At 44.2% G+C, this 23,864-nt stretch overlaps 1 protein-coding gene across 2 annotated transcripts in view; it reads left to right on the top strand.

Annotated features, from left to right (window-relative positions):
- The window catches only part of BORCS5 (BLOC-1 related complex subunit 5), a 1,110,050-nt gene that overhangs the window by 608,749 nt on the left and 477,437 nt on the right, over positions 1-23,864 (top strand). For both annotated transcript variants that reach the window (XM_044080974.1, XM_044080973.1), the window contains exon 3: positions 19,474-19,631. In XM_044080974.1, coding sequence (XP_043936909.1) covers positions 19,474-19,631 — 158 coding nt within the window. The remainder of the gene's footprint in view (positions 1-19,473; positions 19,632-23,864) is intronic.

Here is a 23,864-nt window from a genome sequence, read left to right as displayed (position 1 = left end):
AGACAAATCTCAACCTTATAGGAAACAGTCCCAATGACTTTCCTCTACCAGTACCAAGCACTTACCTTTTGCAAGCTCCCTTAGGGGGAAAACTGGCACTTTTTTCACAAAATTGGCACATGATCACCCAGTGTAACAATCAAAATGGCACTCCTGCGCGAAAGGCAAATGCACGGCTCAAAAACGCAATATAAAGTCCCAGTAAAGAAAGAGCCAGCATACTGTGTACAAAATCACTTTAATAAAACAAAATCATCAGACCGGTTTCGTCCGGAATAATGTCATAGCCTTCCTCAGTGCAATAAGAAAAAAATGAAATTTAGTTAAACAATAAATACATTCATCTCAAGGCTGATTGGTCCATCTTAGAATTGTTCATTCAGACCAGGAGGGAACAACCCACCCAGTTTCACAATCCATTTTTTCTCTTTATTTTTTAAGATGGAGTACCATCCAATTTTGTTAGATTTATTGCCCTTTACAATATCAATAATCAAAAATGAAAACCTAGCAGTGGGATGTATCAAATGGTGTTTGTAAAGTGCATTGGAAGGTTTTTTATTTTTAATATTGCTAATGTGTTCCAAAATTCTTATTCTGAATGGGCGGGAAGTCTGACCAATGTAGAAAGAACCACAGGTACATGTAGCTTGATATACTAACCAATCAGTACTACAATTGGCTAAAAAATAAATTTCATAGACTGAAGAACTATTACGACTGGAGAACTGTGGTTTTCATTTTTGATTATTGAATTGTGAAACTGGGTGGGTTGTTCCCTCCTGGTTTGAATGAACAATTCTAAGATGGACCAATCAGCCTTGAGATGAATGTATTTATTGTTTAACTAAATTTCATTTTTTTCTTATTGCACTGAGGAAGGCTGTGACATTATTCCGTCCGAAACCGGTCTGATGATTTTGTTTTATTAAAGTGATTTTGTACACAGTATGCTGGCTCTTTCTTTACTGGGACATGATCACCCAGGACAAATGGGTCTTGAATATAGTATCTCAGGGCTACAGGTTCCACTTTCACACCCTGCCAAAGGCAAGAGGCATGCCAGACCTGCCACACAATCAATGGACAGAGGCACAAAAGCAAATTTCATCCCTCATGGACATGGGGGCCATTCAGCGAGTACCACTATAGGAGCAGGGACAAGGACTTTACTCACAACTTGCCTTGGTACCCAGAAAGGACAAAGCCTGGAGACCAATACTGGACCTGTCTATTCTAAACACTTTTCTGGACGTTCCAAAATTCAAAATGTTGACTCTGCAGCAGCTTCTGCCCATGCTGGGCAAGAAGGCTTGGCTCGTAACTTTAGACCTAAAAGAGGCATACCTGCATGTCACAGTCAGACAATCTTACAGAAGATACCTCAGATTCATAGCTGGATCAATGCACTACCAATTCTCTGCACTGCCCTTTGGCTTATCTACTGCGCCCAGGGTCTTCACAAAATGCCTGGCACCAGTAATTGCTTTTTGCAGACAAAGAGGAATTCAGATATATCCCTACTTGGACGACTGCCTCATTCAAGCAGAGAACAAGGACATTTTACTAAAACATCTGGCATTTGTCAAAAGATTACTAATTTACCTAGGGTATACAGTAAACGAAAAGAAATCAAAGCTAGTACCCTCTCAAGAGATAATATTCCTGGGTGCTTAAATACAACTGCCCAGATGGCTTATCTCACGCCAGACAAACAAAGGCATCTGACTTCTTACTTCGAAATGTTGGCAACAGAAACCCAGTTATCTGCAAGAAAAATTCTGCAGGCTTTGGGCTTCATGGCATTCTGCATTCTGTTAATTCCATATGCAAGGCTACATATGAGGAAACTACAATCTAAAAAGTGTTTGGACTCAACATTGCCACATCCTGGAAAAATCAATTACACTCATTCCCTGCCTGCAACAGGAGTTTCGATGGTGGGCTCAGGCCTGTCACCACAACAAGGGACAGCCTTTCACTTTACCCACTGCCAGGCAGACAATAACAACAGATGCGTCAGATTATGCCTGGGGGGCCCAAATGGCAGGAAAATGTATTCAGGGCACATGGCCCACAAGCCAAATGCATCTTCATATCAATCTAAAAGAAATGCTGGCTGTACAAAATGCACTGACAGCTTTCAAGGATCTCCTTCATCTAGGACAACTGCTGATAAAGACAGACAATACTACAGTCATGTGGTACATAAACAAGCAGGGAGGCACGCATTCCTACCCCCTTTGCAGACAACCCATGATTTTGTGGAACACAGCACTGACTTATCAAGTACACCTGCAGGCTCAATTCCTGCCAGGAAAGATAAATACTGTGGCAGACGAACTAAGCAGAAACCTCATGGATCCTCACGAGTGGAAACTAGATCCACAAATCTTCAGCATGATAACAAGGAAATGGGGACGCCCAGACATAGATCTATTTGCCTCCCTTCACAACTGCCAACTACAGAGATTCTGCACAAGGACTTATCACAAGCTAGCATGGAAAGTGGATGCTCTATCATTCAGCTGGGAAAACCTTACAGTATATGCCTTTCCTCCACTACCTCTCCTCCCCAAGATACTCCTAAAGGTCAGACAAGAGAAGCCAAAAATGATCCTGATTGCCCCAGACTGGCCACGCTAGATCCACAAATCTTCAGCATGATAACAAGGAAATGGGGACGCCCAGACATAGATCTATTTGCCTCCCTTCACAACTGCCAACTACAGAAATTCTGCACAAGGAGTTATCACAAGCTAGCATGGAAAGTGGATGCTCTATCATTCAGCTGGGAAAACCTTACAGTATATGCCTTTCCTCTACTACCTCTCCTCCCCAAGATACTCCTAAAGGTCAGACAAGAGAAGCCAAAAATGATCCTGATTGCCCCAGACTGGCCACACCATCACTGGTACCCAGTCCTAAAGAGCTTGTTTCAAGGCCCAGCCTGGACATTGCCTCAAATTCCTCATTTACTGACCCAACAGAACAATCAGATACTGCACAGCCAACTCAAAACCCTAAATCTGGCAGCATGGCGGATAATGTAACCATTCAGAACACACCTCTCTCTAAAGTAGTTGTGGATGTTATTCTGGGGGCCAGGAGGTCCAGCACCAGAAAATCATATGCAGAAAAGTGGAAGAGATTCTGTGCTTGGAACCAGGCACAAGGAATTGACATGCTTGTACCAAATATTCCTCAGATTTTACAATACTTAACTGACGTGTTGGACAAAGGCCTATCCTTTTCATCGATTAAAATTCATGCCTCTGCCATTTCAGCTCATTACAATACGGACCCACCTATTTTTTCACATCCACTACTAAGGCAGTACCTCAGAGGGGCCAAAAACATAAGACTCCCAAGAATAGCACCAATCCCTGCATGGGACCTCAATTTTGTCTTGGAAAAACTCACACTGCCTCCTTTTGAGCCAGATAATACAGCTGAGATAAAATTCTTATCATGGAAAACAGCTCTGCTCTTAGCAATTACTTCAGCAAGAAGAGTCTCAGATTTACAGGTACTAATGGCGGTTGAACCTTTTATAATTTTCCATCCGGACAGGGTTTCTCTGAGGACAAACCCAACATTTATGCCTAAGGTAGTGTCCAGTGTGGCTCTTAATCAAACAATTCATTTGCCTACCTTTTATCCGAAACCACAGAATAAGGGGGAGAGACTTCTACATTCTTTGGACATACACAGACAGCTACGCTTCTACTTGGACAAAACTAAAGCTTTCAGAAAATCTGATCAACTCTTAGTGGCATATGCTGCAGGATCTCAAGGGAAAAGCAATCTCAAAGCAGACAATTTCCAAATGGATAGCCCACTGCATTCATTTCTGCTATTCTCAACATGGCAAATCAGTGCCTAAGGGCATCAGGCCACACTCAACCAGAGCAGCAGCTACTTCAGCAGCCTTCCTCAGAGGAGTACCAACTAAGGACATTTTGGAGGCTGCAACTTGGACTTCAGTGCACACTTTTACAAAGCACTACCACTTGCCTCTTTACTCTAAATCCAGAGCAGGCTTCGCCACTGCAGTTCTGCAGGGCCTCATAGCCACTCCCAATTCTATTTAGGCCCAGCCACCCAACCTCAGCTTTGGGATTCAACCCAAGAGTAATGACTGCAACAGTGAAACATGATAAACATAGTACAGTTGTGTACCTACCATAAATGTAGATGTTCGAGTGTATTCACTGTTGCAGTCCAGGTTACCCACCCACCGTCCCCCTTTTCGTTACTGGGACTTATCCGCACTTCTGTATACTATACAACCTATGTGGTGTATTTGCTTGTAGATGTAGAATATGTTTTATTTTAGTGCATGCTTTTTTATTGGCATAACTTTTTAGCCTACCCTTCTGGGGGCACCTGACATCTGGGGAAAGAAAAACTGAAGAAAATGGCATCAGCTGCATCTTTTATACCCCTGGCGCACTGACATCAGGGAAGAGGCGACAGCAACCGATGCCGGACCAGGACTTTGGAATTCAGGCCGACTGCGGGTAGCCTGCCAGCAGGATAACCCAAGAGTAATGACTGCAACAGTGAATACACTCAAACATCTACATTTATGGTAGGTACACAACTGTACTTTTAGGGGCTGTTCATCTGCAGGACTCATGTTCCATTTGTCATGGCTTTAGTGCACAAGTCCTGCAGGAGAGATGAAACAAGCTTATTCTATGAGGTTTATTAAAATCCCCTTTTGAAGCTGCTTCTGGAGAAACTCAGCCTGCAAAAAAACAGGACGATAAACCTACATCTTCGTCAGCTCTGTCCTTGGTGCCACCCAAATCTAAAGACAAGTCTTCCGAGCTTTCGGAGCGGACAGTTGGCTCCAATAAGACTCTCTCTCCATCAGCTCCATCAGCAGTCTCGAAGCCATCCCGGACTCATAAAAGATTGAGGTCCCCCTCCTTGGAACCAGTGAGATCTGTTCCACAGTCTCCTATTTTACAATCTATGGCAGGTAGTCACCGGTCTTCTGCACATTCCTCTCGGTCATCCAGGAGCCTTTCTGATGATGACATGGAGAGGGTGTTGAAGAGGCTACTCAAGACACTGGTATTTGCTAAATTGTTGTCAAGCCCAGCCCAGAAGGAAGTGGTGCCGTCTGCCCAACCAGTTTTTTTATCGATTCCTCCTCCGACTGCATCCAGTTCGGAGCCGGAGTGCATGGAAGTCGGTTCTGACAACCCTAGATTTATTGGTTCCAACCACCCCTCTGATCTCCTCGATACCTTGGTCTGTCGAGGGACCTGGGGGCCAATGCTCTCTCATCGGCTCTGAGAGGGGGAGTGGCACCAGACCCTTGTCCAACCCCCCCCCTCTCCCTCTCGGTGCTTCAGCGCAGGTGAGCTTGGCTCCTACATCGGCCTCAGAGCCATCGCCCTCAGTTCAGAGGAGGTCTCCAGATTCTTCGGAGCCTGAGTCTCTTTCCGTCCATGATGGCGGTCCCTTCGAGGTGATGAGGAGTGTGCTGTCTGCTGTGACCGCTTCACCCTCGGCTCCATTGGCTCCTTCCCCTTCTATGCCAGTGTCTGCCTTGGAACCTCCCCTCCACTCCAAGTGTAGGGAACCTATGCCCCAGGATGCCCCATTGGGTGACCCCACCTCTTCTGAAACCTCCCCTGAGCATGCCTCAGAGAAGTTCCCTCGGAAGAAAAAATGCAAGAGGAAGCATTTGGACTCCCCTGAGTCTGTCACCTCAGACACAGACTTGGAGGAGTCCGAAGGGTCCACACAGTCGCCCTCTGAGGATGTCTCTTTTTCAGACATCCCGGAAATCCTTAGACAGAGGGGTAACTTGAAGTCCCTTGCCTCTTCTGAGGATGAGTCCTTGTACCAGGATGCTTTTGGTTCCCGACCCTCCACCTCTTGGATGTCTCCGCCCTTTTGACCCACTTTTAGCTGTAGTGAGTCGAAAGATGTGGAGCTCTCCAGAAACCATGGAACCAGTTCCATGGAAGCCCAATAAATTTATAACTGCCCCTGAAGACAAACCATTTCTTTCAAAAGGAGTGCCTGTTGATGCTATGGTGGTGGCAGCAGCCACCAAGAAGGAACTAACAGAAACTTTCTCTTCTGTCCATCTGCCTAACAAGGAGTCCCGGACGATGGACAGGTATGGGAAGTGTATGTTTTCATCAGCAGCCTTTGCACTCAGGTCGCTGAACTACTTATCACACTTTACAAGACTTCAGAGGGATCTCCTCAAGGAGTTGGGAGATGCCCTTCACGATCCTACAGCTGAGGGAGCAACGAACAAGATGGCTAACCAGCTTGTGACCTTGACCTCAATCGTTAACTCCTCCATACGACTGATTTCTTACACGGCAGATGGAGCGAGCAGAGCTGCAGGCATAGGAGTTGCTCTGCGGAGACACTCCTGGATACGCCTATATCAATTTGTGGAGCACTTCAAGTCCTCCTTTACAAACGCCCCCTTTGATGGCTCTTCTTTGTTCAGGCTTCAAGTAAAAGAGACTCTTACCAGGTGTGAACAAGATGGCAAGACTCTCTCTTTGCCATGGGAGTATGTTTTCCACTCCCTTGAGACCTTACCCCAAAGGTCAGAAGAGTGGTAAGATGTGGTTCCGGAAATCCCAGGGGGCGTCGCCTGACACACATGGAGAAAATTCCCCCAGGGGCAGAGGGGGAAATAGTAACGGGAGACGCCAGTCTCACAGCAGGGGGGTCCGTAGCAAGGCGACAGGGATACTTTCTCTCCTAGGCCCTTCCAGCACCCCTGATGGAATGTCCGGCTGTCCACCTCTGGAGGCAGTCAGGGGCAGATTATCACTGTACCCAAAAGCCTGGCAGACAACAGAAGATGCATGGATATGGTCCATAATATCCAGGGTTTACAAAATTCCCTTTTCCCAAACACCCCCAAAAGAGCACAGCGATCAATCCCAGATGTTCCACCCTGTCTTCGAGATCAGGCAAACCTAGAAGTACGAAGTTTGCTACAAAAAAGATCCAACCAGGAAGTCTCCACAGCCAAAATCGAATCCAGAACTTATTCAAGGTTTTTTTTAGTTCCAAAAAACAGGGGACTGGAGGTCCATTTTGGATCTCAGCAGATTAAAAAAATCAGTCAGGAAAGCGAAGTTCCAGATGGTGACACTGCAGTCCATTCTCCCCTTTCTGGGTCAGGACAATTGGATGTGCTCTATTGATCTCCAGGATGTGTGCTACCATATAAAAATGGACAGGCAATCCAGGAGATATCTACGCGTCTGGCTGGGAGCCAGTCATTATCAGTTCAGAGCTCTGCCGTTTGGTGTCACCACAGCCCCCAGGGTGTTCACTAAATGCATGGCAGTAGTTACGGCTCACCTGAGACATCTAGGATTCCATGTGTTTCTGTATCTAGATGACTGGCTCTTTACTGCCACCACCGAGCATCACCTGATAGAAAGCTCGGGACCACACAGTTCACACTTGTGCACAACTAGGCATCACCATAAATTATGAAAAATCTGCCTTGTTGCCTTGTCAGTGTATTACATTTATAGGGGCAGAATTAAATACAAGAGACATGATAGCGAAGCTTCCTCAAGAAAGGGTCTCTACCATTTGTCAACAAATTCATCATGACAAAAAAGAGAATTCAGGCACGGTACATACTGAAGATCTTGGGTTCTATGGAGGCAGCAATTACTCTGGTCCCTGTGGTGCTCTTCCTTATGAGAATTCTGCAGTGGCTCCTTTTCACTCATTGGTCATTCCAGGATCTATCAATGTCGCACCTGATTTCAGTAACAGAGTCCTGCAGGAGGGATCTGCAGTGGTGGCTCTACTCCCCCCAGGTCACTGTAGGCAGACCGTTCCTGACCCCCCAGCCGGTAGCCACAGTGACCACAGATGCTTCCCAGATGGGTTGGGGGGCATTATTTGGGACAGACTGTCCAAAGGATTTGGCAACCACATGAGTACCATTTGTATATCAATGTCCTGGAGATGAGGGCAGTGCTCTTGGCGATGCAAGCACTTCAAGACTCTCTTCCTTCAGGGACTATAGCAATACAGATGGACAATATGTCAGTTTTGTGGTAAAGCAACAAAAAGGGTGGAACCAGGTCTTACCCCTTGTGTTGGGAGGCCATACGATTATGGCAATGGGCGATGTCCTCCCAATGTTTTCTGATCACGACACACATCCTGGGGAAATCCAACATGATAGCTGACAAGCTCAGCAGGGCAATACTTATGCCTCATGTGTGGTCCCTGAAACAGGAAATTGTGGATCTAATTTTTCGCAGATGGCACCAGCCATGCTGCGATTTCTTTGCTACTCCCCTAAACAACAAATGCAGCAGATACTTCGCCCTAGTCCAACCACCAGGACAGTCACCCAGGGATGCACTAGTTCACGATTGGCCCCTGGGATCCATTTTCTCTAATTCCCAAAGTTCTTCAGAAAGCAAAATTGTTGGGCTGCATATTGATCCTTATTGCCCCTTACTGGCCTTGTCAGATATGGTTTCCATTCCTTTGGCATCACCTGCAAGAGGAGCCTTGGATTCTGGACCCAGTTCCAGACTTCCTGACACATCAGTCAGGTGCTCCCCACCCCACCATACAAACTCTCAAGCTGACAGCTCGGTTTCTCCACTTTCAGTCCTAGCCAGGCTTCCAGAAATCTCCCCTGCGGTTCAACATATTTTGGTTTCTTCTCACAAACCCACTACCAGGAAACTTTAGTAAATGGAAGAGGTTCTCTTATTGGGCAAAAAAAAAGAATGAGATTGATCCCTGTACTGCACCTATTTCAAAGATTCTTGATTTTTTGGCTGAAACCTTTGAACGAGGAGCAGCGGCAGCTAAGATTCAGGTGCAACTGGCTGCCATTTCCAATTTTCACGTAGGACACTTGGGTACTAATGTCATGTCACATAAACTTTGCCAGGCCTTCTTACGAGGTACTGCCCTATTAAGACCCCCCAGTAAGAGAACCTCCCTCTCCATGGGATTTAAATTTAGATCTGAAGTAGTTTACTTCATTTGATCTTCAACCTTTGGGTTCTGGATCCATATCGGATCCAAGCCGGCAACTTTACTAGCATCTGCTCTGAGCTCCAAGCTCCTCCCCTTACCCATAATACACCACCACTACCTTCCGACCCCCTGATCTCATTTGCCGCAGCTGGCCAATGCATCGTGATTCTTGAGCTCCAAGTTGTGAGTAGGGTTTCTCTCTTTGATTAGTGTTTTTTGTGTGTGTACTTGATGGTATAGGTTTCCTCTCTTCCTCCCCTCGCTGGTGCATTGAGTTTAAGAACTTTTTCCTAGTACTTAGGTAGTTAGGTAGTTTTTAGTTTGTCTTCGCCCCCCCCCCCCAGCCTTCTGTGTTCTTGTCTGAGTGTGTGGTGAGTGATGTGTGTTGTTTAAACATTGTTTAAACATTGTTTAAAAAAGTTTGTTCTTGTTGTGGGATATGTCTGATCTCCCCAAACAAGTTTTTAAGAGATGCACTGAGTGTGGCTACAAATTGTCACCTGCTGATGGCCACACACCTTGCATGCTGTGTTTGGGTGCAGCCCATTTAGCCACAGATTGTTCTCTTTGAGCGGGTTTTAACCTGTGTGCCCTTAAGGATCTGCGGGCCAAATTAGTTATGAAGGGCCTGCTCCATTCTATGGAGGCGGCTGCCTCCTCTTCTGCTTCACTCACAGCTGTTGTTGTGGCTGCCTCTCCTTCTACTCTAGTCCTTCCTTCTCCTCCCTCCCAGGCTGGGACTCATCCTCCTCCCTCGAAGCCTGTGGAAGCAGAGCATAAAAAAGGCAGAGAGAAGGAGTGAGGGCACAGACCAGAGAAGAGAAGGAGGTCCCCGGACCTTTCAGCTCTGACAGGACCTCTACCAGAAGTCAGCCTTGGTATCATGATGCCCCTTGGCTCCGATCTCCTAGATTTTCTCCAAAGCTGGAGGAGCCCCAACCACCCTCTAGAGCCTTGGCTCCTCGACCCACCAGGCCAGAGTCCGTGGCTTTGTCGCAGTCCACCCGCAGCCTCTCTGAAGTCGACATGGATAAAATTATGCGGAAATTTATTTGCACATAAATTCAGATGGGAGTCTTGCCAGCCCCCTCTCCCTTCAGAGGGGGGAGCTTGCTTCCCTTCTTTACACCTATATCTCTTTCTCCGATCTGACCTCTGGTTTCGGAGTACATGGATCCGAGGATGGCTCTAGTTGGGGGGTCAGCACCGACAATACCTGTCTCCTCGACACCGGCGGCTGCCTGGAGCATGTTGGATCCAACTAGTTTGGATCTGAGTTGCTCTCAAAGCTGAAGCTTGGATGTTGGATCCAAGGGGTTGAACTGTTTCCATCGGCTCCAACGTTGTCGGGTCAAGGTTCCCCCCTTGGAGCGCCATCTACTTCAGGCCCGGCTCTGATTCTCGCATCGGATCCGGGGAGAGTGGTTCCCTTAATGGTGTCCCAGGAAGCTCACTCTCCCTCGGCGTTCAACATTGTGGAAAGGGTTCTCTCCAATGGATCGAGACCCCTGACTATATCTTCGGACTCTGCCCCGACTCCTTCTGCTTTGTGTGTGAAACCCATCATTTTATCACAGGGACAGCCCATGCTTGAGGAATCCCAAGTGATTTGCGAGTTCCCCACTTAATGCCCCACTGGGGAGGTTCCTCTCAAGCATACGTGCAAGAGGAGGCACTTGGACACCTCCCAGGAGTCCCTTACTGAAGACAGGGATTTGGATGATGGGGAAGGTTCCCCCAGATCACCTCCTGAGGATGTCTCTGAAGGAGAGATCATGGAAATCTTGCACCAGCAGGGAGGTTGGTCCACCCCAAAACCTTCCTGGGACGAATCCGTGTTCCTGGAAGCTTTCAGCACTGGCTCGTCTACTTCCTGGGTGTCCTCTCCCATGGATCCCTTGGTGGACTTGGTCACCTCATGGGCTTGGAAGGAGCTGGATACTGTGGAACCAATCCCTAAACACCCTGACAAAATATTGAGCCCTCCCTGCAAACAGACCAGCTTGGAATAAAGGGTCCCCTGTAGATGCTATGGTGGTAGCAGCCGCCACCAAAAAGGAACTAGCCCAGGAGAGTTCCTTGGTCCATCCCCCTGACCATGAGTCTAGGATGATGGATCGCCTAGGGAAGCGGGTTTATGCATCAACGACCTTTTCTATCAGGGTGCTGAACTATCTGGCTCATGTTACTAGACTACAGCGTGACTTGATTAAGGAACTGGCTGAGTCTCCCCCAAAGTCCATGTTGCAGGAGGACAGGGCCATGTTCTCCACGAGGATGGCTACCTTGACAATGGTTTCAAACATCCATGCGACTCCTCTCACAAGCGACTGAAGGAGCGGCTAGGGTGGCTGGGTCCGGCGTGTCCATGAGACGTAACGGCTGCCTCAGATTATTTCAGTTCACGGAACCCTTCAAGGCGTCTTTTGCAAATGCCCCTTATGACAGTTCTTCCCCTTTTGGTAAGACCATCTGAGACACATTGGTCCAGAGTGAGAAAGACAAGAAGACACGGGTCTGCCATCAGAATCTTCTTCTCGAACACACAAAGATCCTTTTCCCAGAATCAGCGAGGGCAAAAGAAGATGTGGTTCCAGAAGTGTCAGTATTCCCTGGACACACAGGGCTCTTCTTCCCCTAGAGACAGAGGGGAACAGGATAGATGCCGGCCCAGAGGCAGAGGGGGGTCAGAGGAGTTTTGGGTCTCAAGAACCTTTCTCAGACAGGCCCGCACAGCAACCCTGAAGGGGTGCCCGACTGCTCTGCTCTGGAGGCAGTCGGGGGTCGCCTATCATTGCACCTGGTGACATGGGAGTCCATGTCATCAGACCATCTGGTGCTTCAGATAATTTCCAGAGGCTATTCAGTCCCATTTGTGGTTCCTCCTACACCTTACAAACACCTCCCAGATGTACCACCCACGCAAAGGGAGGCAGCAGCGCTGGAAGTTTCCAAGCTGATAGAGAAATGAGCCATTGAACCCATCCCCCCATATTAGTCCAGATCGGGCATCTACTCCAGGTTCTTTTTGGTGCCAAAAAAGACAGGGGACTTAAGGCCCATTCTGGACCTATCTACTCTGAACCTGTTAGTTGCCAAAGAGAAGTTCTGGATAGTCACTTTACAGTCCATCGTGCCGTACCTGCAAAAGAGCGACTGGATGTGCTCGTTCGACCTCCAGGATGATTACTATCACATACAGATGCACAGAAGCTCCAGGAGGTTCCTCCGCTTCTGTCTAGGAGCCAATTATTATCAGTTCTGAGCCCTACCCTTTGATCTCACAACAGCCCCCAGGGTGTTCACCAAAGTGATGGCAGTAGTAGCAACTCACCTGAGGCTTCAGGGGATTCAGGTCTAACCTTACCTGTATGATTGGCTTCTTACTGCTCCCACAAAGCGTCTACTTTTTCGGACCAGAGATTATTTCCTAAAGCTTGCACACTATCTAGAAATTAAAATCAACACAGCCAAATCACTTCTGAAGCCTGTCCAGGTGATAGAATACCTAGGGGCATGGATAGACACGCTACAGACAAATGTTTTCCTGACCACGGAGAGAGTTCGAAACCTAAGGATGCATGTCGCCTTCATTTACCGATCTCACCTCCCCTCAGCAGAATCAGTCTTGAGGGCCCTAGGTTCTATGGCAGTGACAATAACACTCTTTCCATGTGCTTGATTGCATATGTGAGTACTACAGTGGAATCTAGCAGTGCAATGGTCCCTGTTGGATCTTCCGTTGTCACACCCAATACACCTCAGCCGAGTCTGCAGGTCATCCCTTCTTTGGTGGATGCCGTCTTTGGAAATTTTGGAGGGACGACCTTTTGTTCCAGCTGCTGCCCAACCCACAGTGACCACGGACGCCTCCCAACTATTGTGGGAGGGGGCACTGTTCGGGAAGGACAGTCCAAGGCATGTGGTCCCTGATAGAGACCAATTTGCATATAAATGTTCTGGAGACGAGGGTGGTCCTTTTAGCGTTGCAGGCCCTTCATGCCTTTCTACCTCTGAGAACCATTGCAATCCAGTCAGACAACATGTCAGTGGTCTGGTATATCAACAGATAGGGAGGGACCAGATCTTATCCCCTTTGTCGCAAGGCCATGAGAGTTTGGGAATGGGCGATCTCCACCGGTCGTTTTCTGATAGCAATGCATATTCTGGGACAGTCCAACATTCTAGCGGACAAACTATGCCGGACTATTCTGATGCCTTACAAGTGGTCTCTGAATCCTTCAGTAGCAGAGCAGATCTTTCTAGAGTGGGCTCGGCCTTGCTGTGATCTCTTCTCATCTCCTTCCAACTCGAAGTGCAGTGAGTTCTTCACTCTGAACCCCCTACCGGGGAGTCCCTCAGAGACACTCTAGTCCATGCTTGGCCTCCCGATCTTCTTTATGCATATCCTCCTGTACCCCTTATTCCAAAGTTTCTACAGAAAGCTTGTCGATTGGGGAGCAAAGTGATCCTCATTGCCTCATTTTGGCCTCACCAGGTATACTTTCTCTTCCTTTGGTCTCATCTTCTAGTTCCGCCTTGGATCTCAGGATCTCATTTCACACACCTTGAGGGTCTCTCATCCAAATCTGGACAGTCTGAGGCTCACAACTTGGCTGCTCCAGTTCCCTTAATTGCGAGGACTCCTGGATTGTCTTCTTCGGTCAGATATATTCTGGTGGCAGCTCATAAGTTGTCCACTGGGAAGATTTATCGTAGCAAATGGAAGCATTTTTCCTTTTGGGCATCTCAAAGGAGTTTAAATCTGTTCACGGCTCCCGTTCCGGCTGTTCTTGATTTTCTGGCAAATATTTTTCAACAAGAGGCTAGCTCGTCTATGGTCAAGGTTCAACTGGCTGCCATTTCTCATTTTCATGTGGGTGAGAATTCTGCTTCTTTAGCCTCTTCCAGATTGTCTAAAGGTTTTATCAAAGGTACTTTTCTTTTGTGTCCTCCGGTCAAAGATCCCATTCCCCCAAGGAACCTTACTATGCTACTTCAAACATTGGATTCTCCTCCATTTGAACCTGCAGCAACAACAGATCTTAAGTTTTTTTCTTGGAAAACAGCATTTCTAGTGGCTGTCATAGGTTCATAGATTAGTACTAGGCTAAGTGCCCTTGTGGGCCATTTTAAGCCAAGACAATTACCCCATGTCAGAATCAAGCCCTGAACCTTGTGTTTGTAAGGCAGACACCTTAACCATTATGTCAACCTCCTACCCTCTCTGCTAGGAGGGTTTCAGAACTGCCAGCGTTGTCTATCAAGGTTCCATACATGATTTTCCACAAGGACAGGATTTCTCTTCGCAGCAATCCTTCGTTCCTCCCAAAAATAGCATCAGAGGTTAATATCAATCAAACTATCAATTTACCTGTTTTCTTCCCAAATTTCACAAACAAAATGGAGTACAAGTTGCAGTAGTTGGATGTTCATAGACAGTTACGGTTCTATTTACACAGGCAAAAAACCTTTTGTAAGTCTGACCAGTGGTTTGTGTCCTTTTTCTGAACCTTTTTTGGGTAAACCTACCATTGCTAGGTGGATCTTCCTATGTATCCTTCAGATCTACAAGGATAAAGGTTTGTCTCCTCCGGGTCAGGTTAAAGTGCACTCGACTAGGTCCATGGCTACTTCTGCGGCCTTTTGGTCGAGAGTATCATTAGACGACATTTGTTCTGCGGCTACTTGGTCCTCATCTCATGCCTTTATTTCTCACTATAAATTGGATTAGATTTCTTGAAGGAAAGCATCCTTTGTTCCGCTGTGCTCCAGAATATCCTTCCATGAGGGCCATCCAGGTATTTTAGTAGCTGGGGACTCTGTCCCACAGGTTGAAGATCAAATGAAGTAAACTACTTCAGATAAAGAAGTTATGTCCTCACCATAATGTTCCATCTGAGTAGTTCTACTTCATTTGTCTTTAACCGTCCCTCCCTCCATCCCCCTGGCCTTACCATATGGACAGCATTATAGCTGGTTTTAGGTGTGTAAGGTTTTTTTTGACGTCAGGTTGTTCAGTGTCAGATGCAGCAAACTCGATCTGGGGGTTGGAAGGTAGTGGTGGTGTATTATGGGTAAGGGGAGGAGCTTGGAGCTCGGAGCAGATGCTAGTGAAGTTGCCGGCTCAGATCTGATACGGATCTGGAACCCACAGGTTGAAGACAAATGAAGTAGAACTACTCAGATGGAACGTTATGGTGAGTACATAACTTCTTTTTTAAGCAGCTCTACTCCCCCCTCCTTTGAGCCAGCTTCTTCTTGTCTTCTAAAGTTTTTGTCGTGGAAAACCCTTTTCTTGATTGCCATTACATCAGCCAGGCAGGTTTCAGAGTTACAGGCACTTTCCATTCGCCCTCGTTATTTAATTTTCCACAAAGAAAGAGTCTCTCTCTCTCAGAACTAATCCTTCCTTTTTGCCAAAAGTATGTTCAGAGTACAATTTGAATCAGTCATTGAACTTCCTGTTTTCTTTCCCACTTATGGCAACAAGGCAGAGTATAAGCTCCATCAACTGGATGTTCATAGGCAGCTTTGCTTTTCTTTGCATAGAACAAAGGACGTTAGAAAATCAGACCAATTATTTATATCTTTTTCAGAGAAGAAGCAAGGTTCTCATGTTTCAAAAGTAACCTTGTCAAAGTGGCTTTCGAACACCATCACATATATTTATGAGTCACGAAACATGAAATTTCCAGGAAAGATTAGAGGACACTCAACTAGGTCTTTGGCTGCCTCTATCGCTTTTCAAGCTATTCTACCTTTAGATTCTGTTTGTGCAGCAACAACATGGGCTAACCCCCATACCTTCATTACTCATTACAAAGTGGACGTGGCCTCCCGGAACAGGGCATTCTTTGGTTCCATGGTCCTGAAGAGTTTTTTCCAGTGAGCCACCCAGGATTTAGGTGCTGGGTATGCTGTCCCAAACAGCAAGAAGGAAGGTGAGATGGGGACAACATAACATAAAGAAGTTATGTTCTTACCATAATGTTCCATGTTTGTTGTCCTTTATCTCGCCTTCCTTCTTGCGTCCCTACCTCCTTCCCCTTTCCTGGATTATCGAGAGGATTTCCTTTTTCTTGGCTACACTGGTTGAGTTTCGGCTGTCACTCCAGTGGCGTGGATATAGTCTTTGTCCCCTCCATTGTTATGCCTCCTTCCTGTTACAAGGGGATTATCTGCTATGGTAACTTTTGGTAAATTGATTTATTTACCTGTTTTATCTAGAGGTTGGTTATCACAAACGAGATCTAGGTAGCTACCACTAGGCATGTTGGGATAGGGGTTAGCCTTGAGCTAGTGAAGAATTTTCCAGCTATAGTATGTGGCCAAGTCGAAGCCGAGTTTGGCTCCGAACCCAAACAGCAAGAAGAAAGGCGAGATGAAGGACAACAAACATGGAGCGTTATGGTAAGAACATAACTTCTTTTTTTTGCTGCTCTAAGTGTGGTTGCTGTATATTTTCTGGTGTTGCCTGTATGGATTTTCATGCAATGTGACTTTACACTCAAGACCAAGGCTGCTGTTTTTTTTTGGTGGATTCACCACCAGAGCTCATGCTGTGGGTGCACTCTTTAACCCCCCCCCCCCTTGTAGAGGTTAGCACTTTTTACAGTATCATTCATTGTCTCCCTGTCATCAGCTCCGATGTTGCCTAGGTGATTAATTTTGAACCCAGGTTGCCCTCATTTCAGTAAGAGGTTCATCCCTACGTGTCATGAAGCTGATGAAAAATTACTTCATTATAAATTATACAAGTTATTAAAAAAAAAAGTACTGCTGCACATGCAGAATCTTGCATATCTTCTAAACCCCAGTGCTTCTTGGTGAATTTGAGTCATTACTGAGGAATAGTCTTAACAGGAATTAAATTGTTGTACAGCTATGAGCTTGAATATTCTGAAAGCAGCTTTCACTTAATTGATTGAGGACTGCATTAAGCCCAGCTCAAACCACAAAAACAAGCCGTCCATATGAACCCCCTGATATTATTGTACAACAAAAGAAAGAAACTCCTGTTGAGAAGTGAGAGGGAATGTGAACAACAGAACAAGATGTCGGTCATTAGTCTAAACAAGCGAATCAGGGAACTAGTCAAGTTTTTGAAAGCAGACTTTGAGGATAACTATAAGGCATTTTTTAGTTTTGTCTGCAATCATAAGGGCAACACCCAAGAATGTGCCGAATTTGTTGTAGATGGCTGACAAACTCAGCTCAGATTTCACCTCCCCATCACCCCTACTTCTCCCCCAAGAAATACCCTCTACCACTCCACTACCAATTATCACCAAAGAACAGGTTGCCACTGCACTCTCAGCTTCAATGGGGCATGACGATTTATCAAGTTGCCTCTTAAACGGCTTAAATCAGGACTTATCAGGCCCATTAGGATGTATATTTAACCACAGCCTCAGGACTGGCTTTGTCCCGATAGAGTGAAGGACAGTAATAGTCATCCCTCAGCAGCATAAAGGGGGAACTTATATTAACTCACGAAATTACAGGCCCATAAGTTTGACTAGCTTATATGTAAGGCCATGGAAAGAATAATCATGGACCTGATAAATAATGACATAGGAAACCTTCAAACACTGGAACAAACCCAATTTGGCTTTGTCAAGGGCAGGTTATACCTACTGAATCTGGTGGATTTCTCTGAGAAAGTCACTAAGGCCATGGATGAGGGTAAAACAGTACATACTGCCTACCTTGATCTGGTCAAGGCATTTGACACAATTCCCACTCAGTTATTAAAATAAACTCACAAAACTGAGCATAAATTCCTGTGTCACCAGATGGATAGCCAATTAGCTCTCAGACAGGACACATGGTTAAAGTGTGTGAATTCACATCTAGCAAGAGGCCGGTTACTAGTGGTTTGCCACAGGGCTCAGTTCTGTGAGCACTGCTGTTCGGAATATACTGCTCTGAAATTAAGGTTAATGTGACAAACTTCTGGATGACAAATTATGCCGACAACTGCATGTTAGGGGCAATCATTGAATCTCCAATAATGTAGATATCCTTCAGGATGGTCTACATCAGAGAGATGATTGGTGTCAGAATCATGGCCTAAAACTAAATGCAAAAAATGTATTATCATATCCTTTGAGAAATCAAATACCCCTGCAAATTACAGCATTAATCACACACCCCTAAGAGAAGACAGAGAGATGAGAGATCTAAGTACACAGATAGTAGCCTGAACTTTGACCACCGTGTGTCCACGGTGGTGAGGAAGTCCTTTTATGTGACACAACATATAAGTAAAGGTATGGTATCCAGATCCAAGGAAATTATAGTCCCACTGTACTCAACCCTCATTAGACCAACAATTGAGTGCAATGTGCCATTTGGCATGTACTTGACTAGGCACAGTAGCTGGAGCAACCTGAGAGGTTCCTCACAAAGAACATACAGGATGTAAACAACAGGAGCTATATGGATAGACTAAAAACCTTATCCCATTACTCCCTCTCCTACTGAATACTAACGAATGACATATGCCTGACCTATAAAGCACTCACAAAATCAGCCCTGATAGAGCTGCTACACATCCACAAGTCAAACAGTACAAGGATCACCCAATCTAGGGATCTAACCTTAGTCAGCGATTCAAACAAAACATGCTGGAGAGACAGATGTGTCTCAGAGACTGCCCCTTCTTTGGAACAGGCTTCATATTCACATTAAGCAGATGTTTTCCCTGGCCCTCTTCAAACATAGTTTAGATCAATTGATAGGGAATCAAAAATTCACACTTGGGCAGTGCCTATGTCCATTATGGACAGGGGCAATCTGTAAGATACTCAGTGCACAGGCACAAATTCATGCCATCCTCTTGCCCATAGGGGCCATGTATTGGGTAAAATTGGGTTATACTGCCTAGGCTTGTAAAGGGTCTTAAGCCATTAGCTTACTAATCTCCAATGAGCCTATGAGCATGCATGCTTGTTTCTAATTTTTTGATAGGATGACACACTTTCCCTACCCACAGTTTCATAACAGTGGATGCTGATTGAATGTTACTTTTCTTGTGCTTGCAGTGCTGCCTTTACATTTGTTATTCTTTAATCCTGTGGTTTCTAAGTTTGAGTAGGCAGGGATTCCCTTGTCTTGGGAAATGTTTCCCTTTTTCATGTTTGTGTTACCTAGGAGTTGAAATGTATAAGTGCGGGGGAAAGGTTAGCACCTTCAAAAAATATTTACATTAAAGTTTTTTATTCAGGATGAATTGCTTACAGGTTGTGTTAAAGGAGTTGGTTCCTCACAAAGTAATAACTTGATGAGATATAGTAGACATTTTGTTCTGTATTGTTCAGAAATGTTAGTCCTAGAATTTCACGTCTTTCAATGATAATTTTTTATGATACATTCTTGTCTTAGTTTTCTTAGGACTTTCAATGATTTAATTTGTTGTAATACATATTTGCATATTTTTCTTAGGACTTTTGAGTGGGCAGACTTCACCTAGCAGCAGCAAACTTGAAAAACTTGACTCCCACCAAGTGCTTCAGCTGTGCTTGCGTTATCAGAATCATCTCCATCAGTGTGCTGAAGCTGTCGCTTTTGATCAGAATGCTTTGGTAAAGCGAATCAGAGAGGTAAGGGCATAAAAACAAATAGAAAAAAGAGGCAACTGCGTATACTCTTGCAAGAAGTTTTGCTTGGCAACAGTATATCTGATTGAAAGCAGAGGTCATTTGCTAAGTACCGTAATCATTGACGGGAAGAAGCAGTCCTTCACTGAGCACACCAGCATTCAGTTTCAAAGTGACGCAACACAAATTAATTTTAGATGCAAATATTTAAAAATCCCGTGCAGAATTTTTTGTTACTGTTTTCTTTTTTTGCTGTAATTATGCTCTCATTAAGTAAAGTGGACTTTCTGATTATTCTAGGCCACATTACTTGGAATTAGGAAGTAACTGGACAGTTGCTCAGCCTGCAATAAGTACCAATACACATTTACTGTACTTAATAAGCACAGATCCACTGAAGTACCTAAAGTAAAATCTATTTATTTTATTACCAGAAAGCCCACGTTATATAACAAGAGCACAACTACAGCAAAAAGAATTAGTAACAAAAATCTTTGCACGTGATCTTTAAACTGTTGTATAGTGGTTTTCTGAAAAACTTATGCGAACTACGTGATGTAACATTTAGAGCAAATTATTTGAAAGAGGACCCTGGCATTCACAAATATTAGTTTCTCTACCCACAGTGTTAAGAGTGAACAAGGAAGAGAAATTATCACAATTATGGCAGCCTAAATTTAGCAGGAATTATATGAAGTAAAGCACTATTTATTTTTTTATTTATTTTACATTTGTTTACTAGGAAAGTCCGACTGGACAAAAAGTCCTTTTTCAGCGGAGGCCCGGGGAGAAAAGCTCCAAGACATACAGAGAATAAGAAGTTTAACAATTTTACACAGAATTTCTTCAGAAATCTTAACAAAATTGACAGAGCATTTATGAAAAAGAAACAAATTACAGTTTATAGTACAGTATTTATACAAAAACATGCAAGCATAGTAACAGTGGGAGCAGATTACTTTATATACAACCTTTACAAGATTCGGCAGTATTTATAAGTTTGAACATGAGGTATGCTAAAGGAAACTGTATAGTGAGAGTGTAGAAGACACTAGAAGGGTTTTTGAATAATAAGGATTTAGCAAGTTTGGTGTGACTTAGATAATGATGGAGTCATTTAGCTTGGTAAGTCTGGGCCAGTAATTTGGTCAATATGTTAGCTGACTTGGTTTATTTTAGTGTAGTCATTTAGCCCGTTTCCATACATGGACAGATTCATGTGGCAGACAGGTGGTCTTTTAGTAGTTTTTTGAACTGGACTATGTTAGCGTTGGATTTGATGTCTAGTGGAAGGCTGTTCCAGGCTTTGGTGACAGTACAGGATTAGAGGGATTCCCCAGCTATGTTTTTGGGGTTTGTTATTTCTAATAGTACCTTATTGCTAGAGCGAAGAGTCCTTTTATTAGAGTAGTGTGATAATAGGTTATTTAGGGCTAGAGGTTTTTTTTGGCTGGTTTATTATCTGGTGAGCCATTTTGAGCTGGTTGTATTGTAGCAGTGTGGGGAATTCTAGCCATGAGAGTTTTTTGAGAGAGTGGCAGTGATGAGATCTATAGTTGGAACTTGTAGCAAACTTTGCTATTGTATTATAACAAGTTTCTAGTTTTGTTATATCTGTTTTTCTTAGGTTAGTAAAGATAGGGGATGCGTAGAGTAATGTTGAGATAAGGTGGGTTCTTGCAATAGTGGCTCTGGTGTCGGCTGTGAGGTAATGTTTGCTCCTGTAGAGACACCCTAGTTTTTTATGTACTTTTTTATGGATTGGGCTATATGAATGTCAAATAACATATTCTGGTCAATAGTAACCCCTAATAACTTAGTACTTGAAACTGGAGTTATGACTGTATCATTGGCTGAGGTAATATTGAATGTAGGGGAGGTGGAAGAGGTCTAGTAGGGTGAAGCAGGATGAGTTTGTGTTTTTTTGGGTTCAGTATTAGTTGAGCATTAGCTAGCCAAGCTTCTATAGCTGTAAATGACTGCTGAGTTATTTGTTCTAGTTGCTGGAGGGTAGAAGCAGCACATATTAGGGTTGAATCATCTGCGTACTCTGAGTGTGGTGTTTCTTATGGCTGTATGGAGTTTTGTTTGTGAAAACTGTAAAGAGGAGTGGGCCAAGGATAGGACCTTGTGGGACTCCTAGAATAATGGGTAGAAGTAGGGAGAGTTTTTGTTGCCATGGTACTGTTTGTTGACGGCCATCCAGATAGTCTTGAAACCAGGCTATTGCTCTCTGGCTGAGGTTTAGTTCAGCTATGACATTTAAGAGTTTGGTATGAGATATGGTGTCAAATGCTTTTAACAAGTTGAGGAAAGTTGATGAGACTAGGCAGCCTTAACTACAGAGTTGGTTCACGGTATTGGTAAAATTACTAGGGCTGTGGTAGTGCTGTGATTAGGTCAGAATCCATGTTGTGAGGGAGTTAGTAGATTGTTCGAAAGTTTGGGGTTGGAGTGGTGGTTTGACCTGGATGTAGTATTTTATTTATGGCTGACCAACATTTTTGGGGATGTTTCTGATGTTTTGTTTGGGTGTTTCTATAGTGGTCTTTTTTGTCTTGCCTGATTTGTTTTTTTGGCTGAATTTCTGAGTTCTAGGTATTTTTGATCGTTTACAGTGGTTCTCTCCTTGGACGATTTTTCACAGGCGTTATCTCTTACTTTTAGTAGTGATCTGGTTGTTTTAGTAAGCCAGAGAGTATAGTTGGGTTTGAGGCATAAGGTTCTGGGAGGGGGATAGTTTATTTAGGTTACTAATAAAGGTGTTGTTGAAGTATTGTACTGCTTCGTCTAAAGGGAGATAGTTAACTGGGTTCCATTTGCAGTTTCTAAGTAAGGTTGTGAATTCTGAGGCATTAAAGTTTTTGATATTATGGATTTGATGGTATTTTGGGGTTTTAGCAGGGTTTCAGCACTAGAAGAAGAAAACTTGCATGCTCACATGCACATGCGCTTACACATATACACACACACACACGCACACACACGCGCACACACACACACACACACACACACACACACACACACACACACACACACACACACACACACACACATACACACATACACACACACACACACACACACACACTGATAGGGAATGTTCTAATACCAGCTTTGGAAATAGACCTTTGGCGGTTATACAAGATGCCTACAAGAGGAAACAATGTAAAGTACTAATATACAAGATTTGAGACTAATGGATACATAGAAAAAGACAGAGGAATACACTTTTTGTAGGGTGCAGAATCATTTACTTTTGGAAAAGTAGTAGTATGACCACCATATGAGGAATGAAACTTTGATATTGCCATTAAATATTACCGTAAAGAAATAGTACAAGAAAACAGCAAAAAGGCTTTGAAAATGCTGATTACATAACAAGAGGCATGAACATGAGGTAAAAGGAAGCATGCTGTCCCTTTCTCTGGATATTTGGTGAAGGCTCATCTTTTGTGTCTTGTGGTCCTCAGATCTGGAGAAGATTAGGAATGCACAGAGGAGTACAAATACTATGCTATGTGGTCTGCATTAGAAATTATTTAGAAAGAATGAGAAATATTCACAAAAAATTACACTTTGGCCAAGGAATGTGTATTGTCATTCAAGAAAAATTATGAACCTTAAGAGGGGGTTAGCAGCTGTTCACATGGTCGCCTTAGTAGTTGCCAGCAACGCATAAGCATGGATGGATGGAGACATGGAAAGTTTGTTAGTACAAGTTCAGGCTGTTTGATAATAGATTCTGTTATGTCAGTCTTGTTTCTGGGACAAGTTAACACATAATTTCATTTTATTGGCAGTATCTTTTTCATCTGGTCTAGCGGTTACACATAACTTGAACGCTTCATTAATTTTCTTATGTGAAACATATCTTTTCTTAAAAAGTGGAACCATTTAAACTTAGTGGTTTATAAAACATCATAGATCCACAAACTTTCCAACAGTTTTTAGCAGTTTTTAACAAAGCTTCTACTGGTAACACTTACTTGCAGTCTTCTAGTAGGGAACCCCTTATACATAAAAATAAAATTACTAAGGGGCTGCCACCTAGAATTAACTGATCACTTTTGACATTGAATTCAAATAAGATAGGAGATTTGAAAGAAAGATTAATCCACATATGTGATTCTGAGGCCAAGACTGATTTAACTCCAAAAGCAAGTCAAAAAGAGCTATATTATTTGCTGCATATCAGAAGCATATTAGAAGCATAACCAAACAAAAGCAGTGTCT

This window comes from Protopterus annectens, chromosome 8.part0, assembly GCF_019279795.1.
Source record: "Protopterus annectens isolate FY-2018-M chromosome 8.part0, PAN1.0, whole genome shotgun sequence".
Lineage (NCBI taxonomy): Eukaryota > Metazoa > Chordata > Ceratodontiformes > Protopteridae > Protopterus > Protopterus annectens.
Note: the sequence above shows the minus strand (reverse complement) of the source record. Positions and strands in the feature narration are given on the sequence as shown.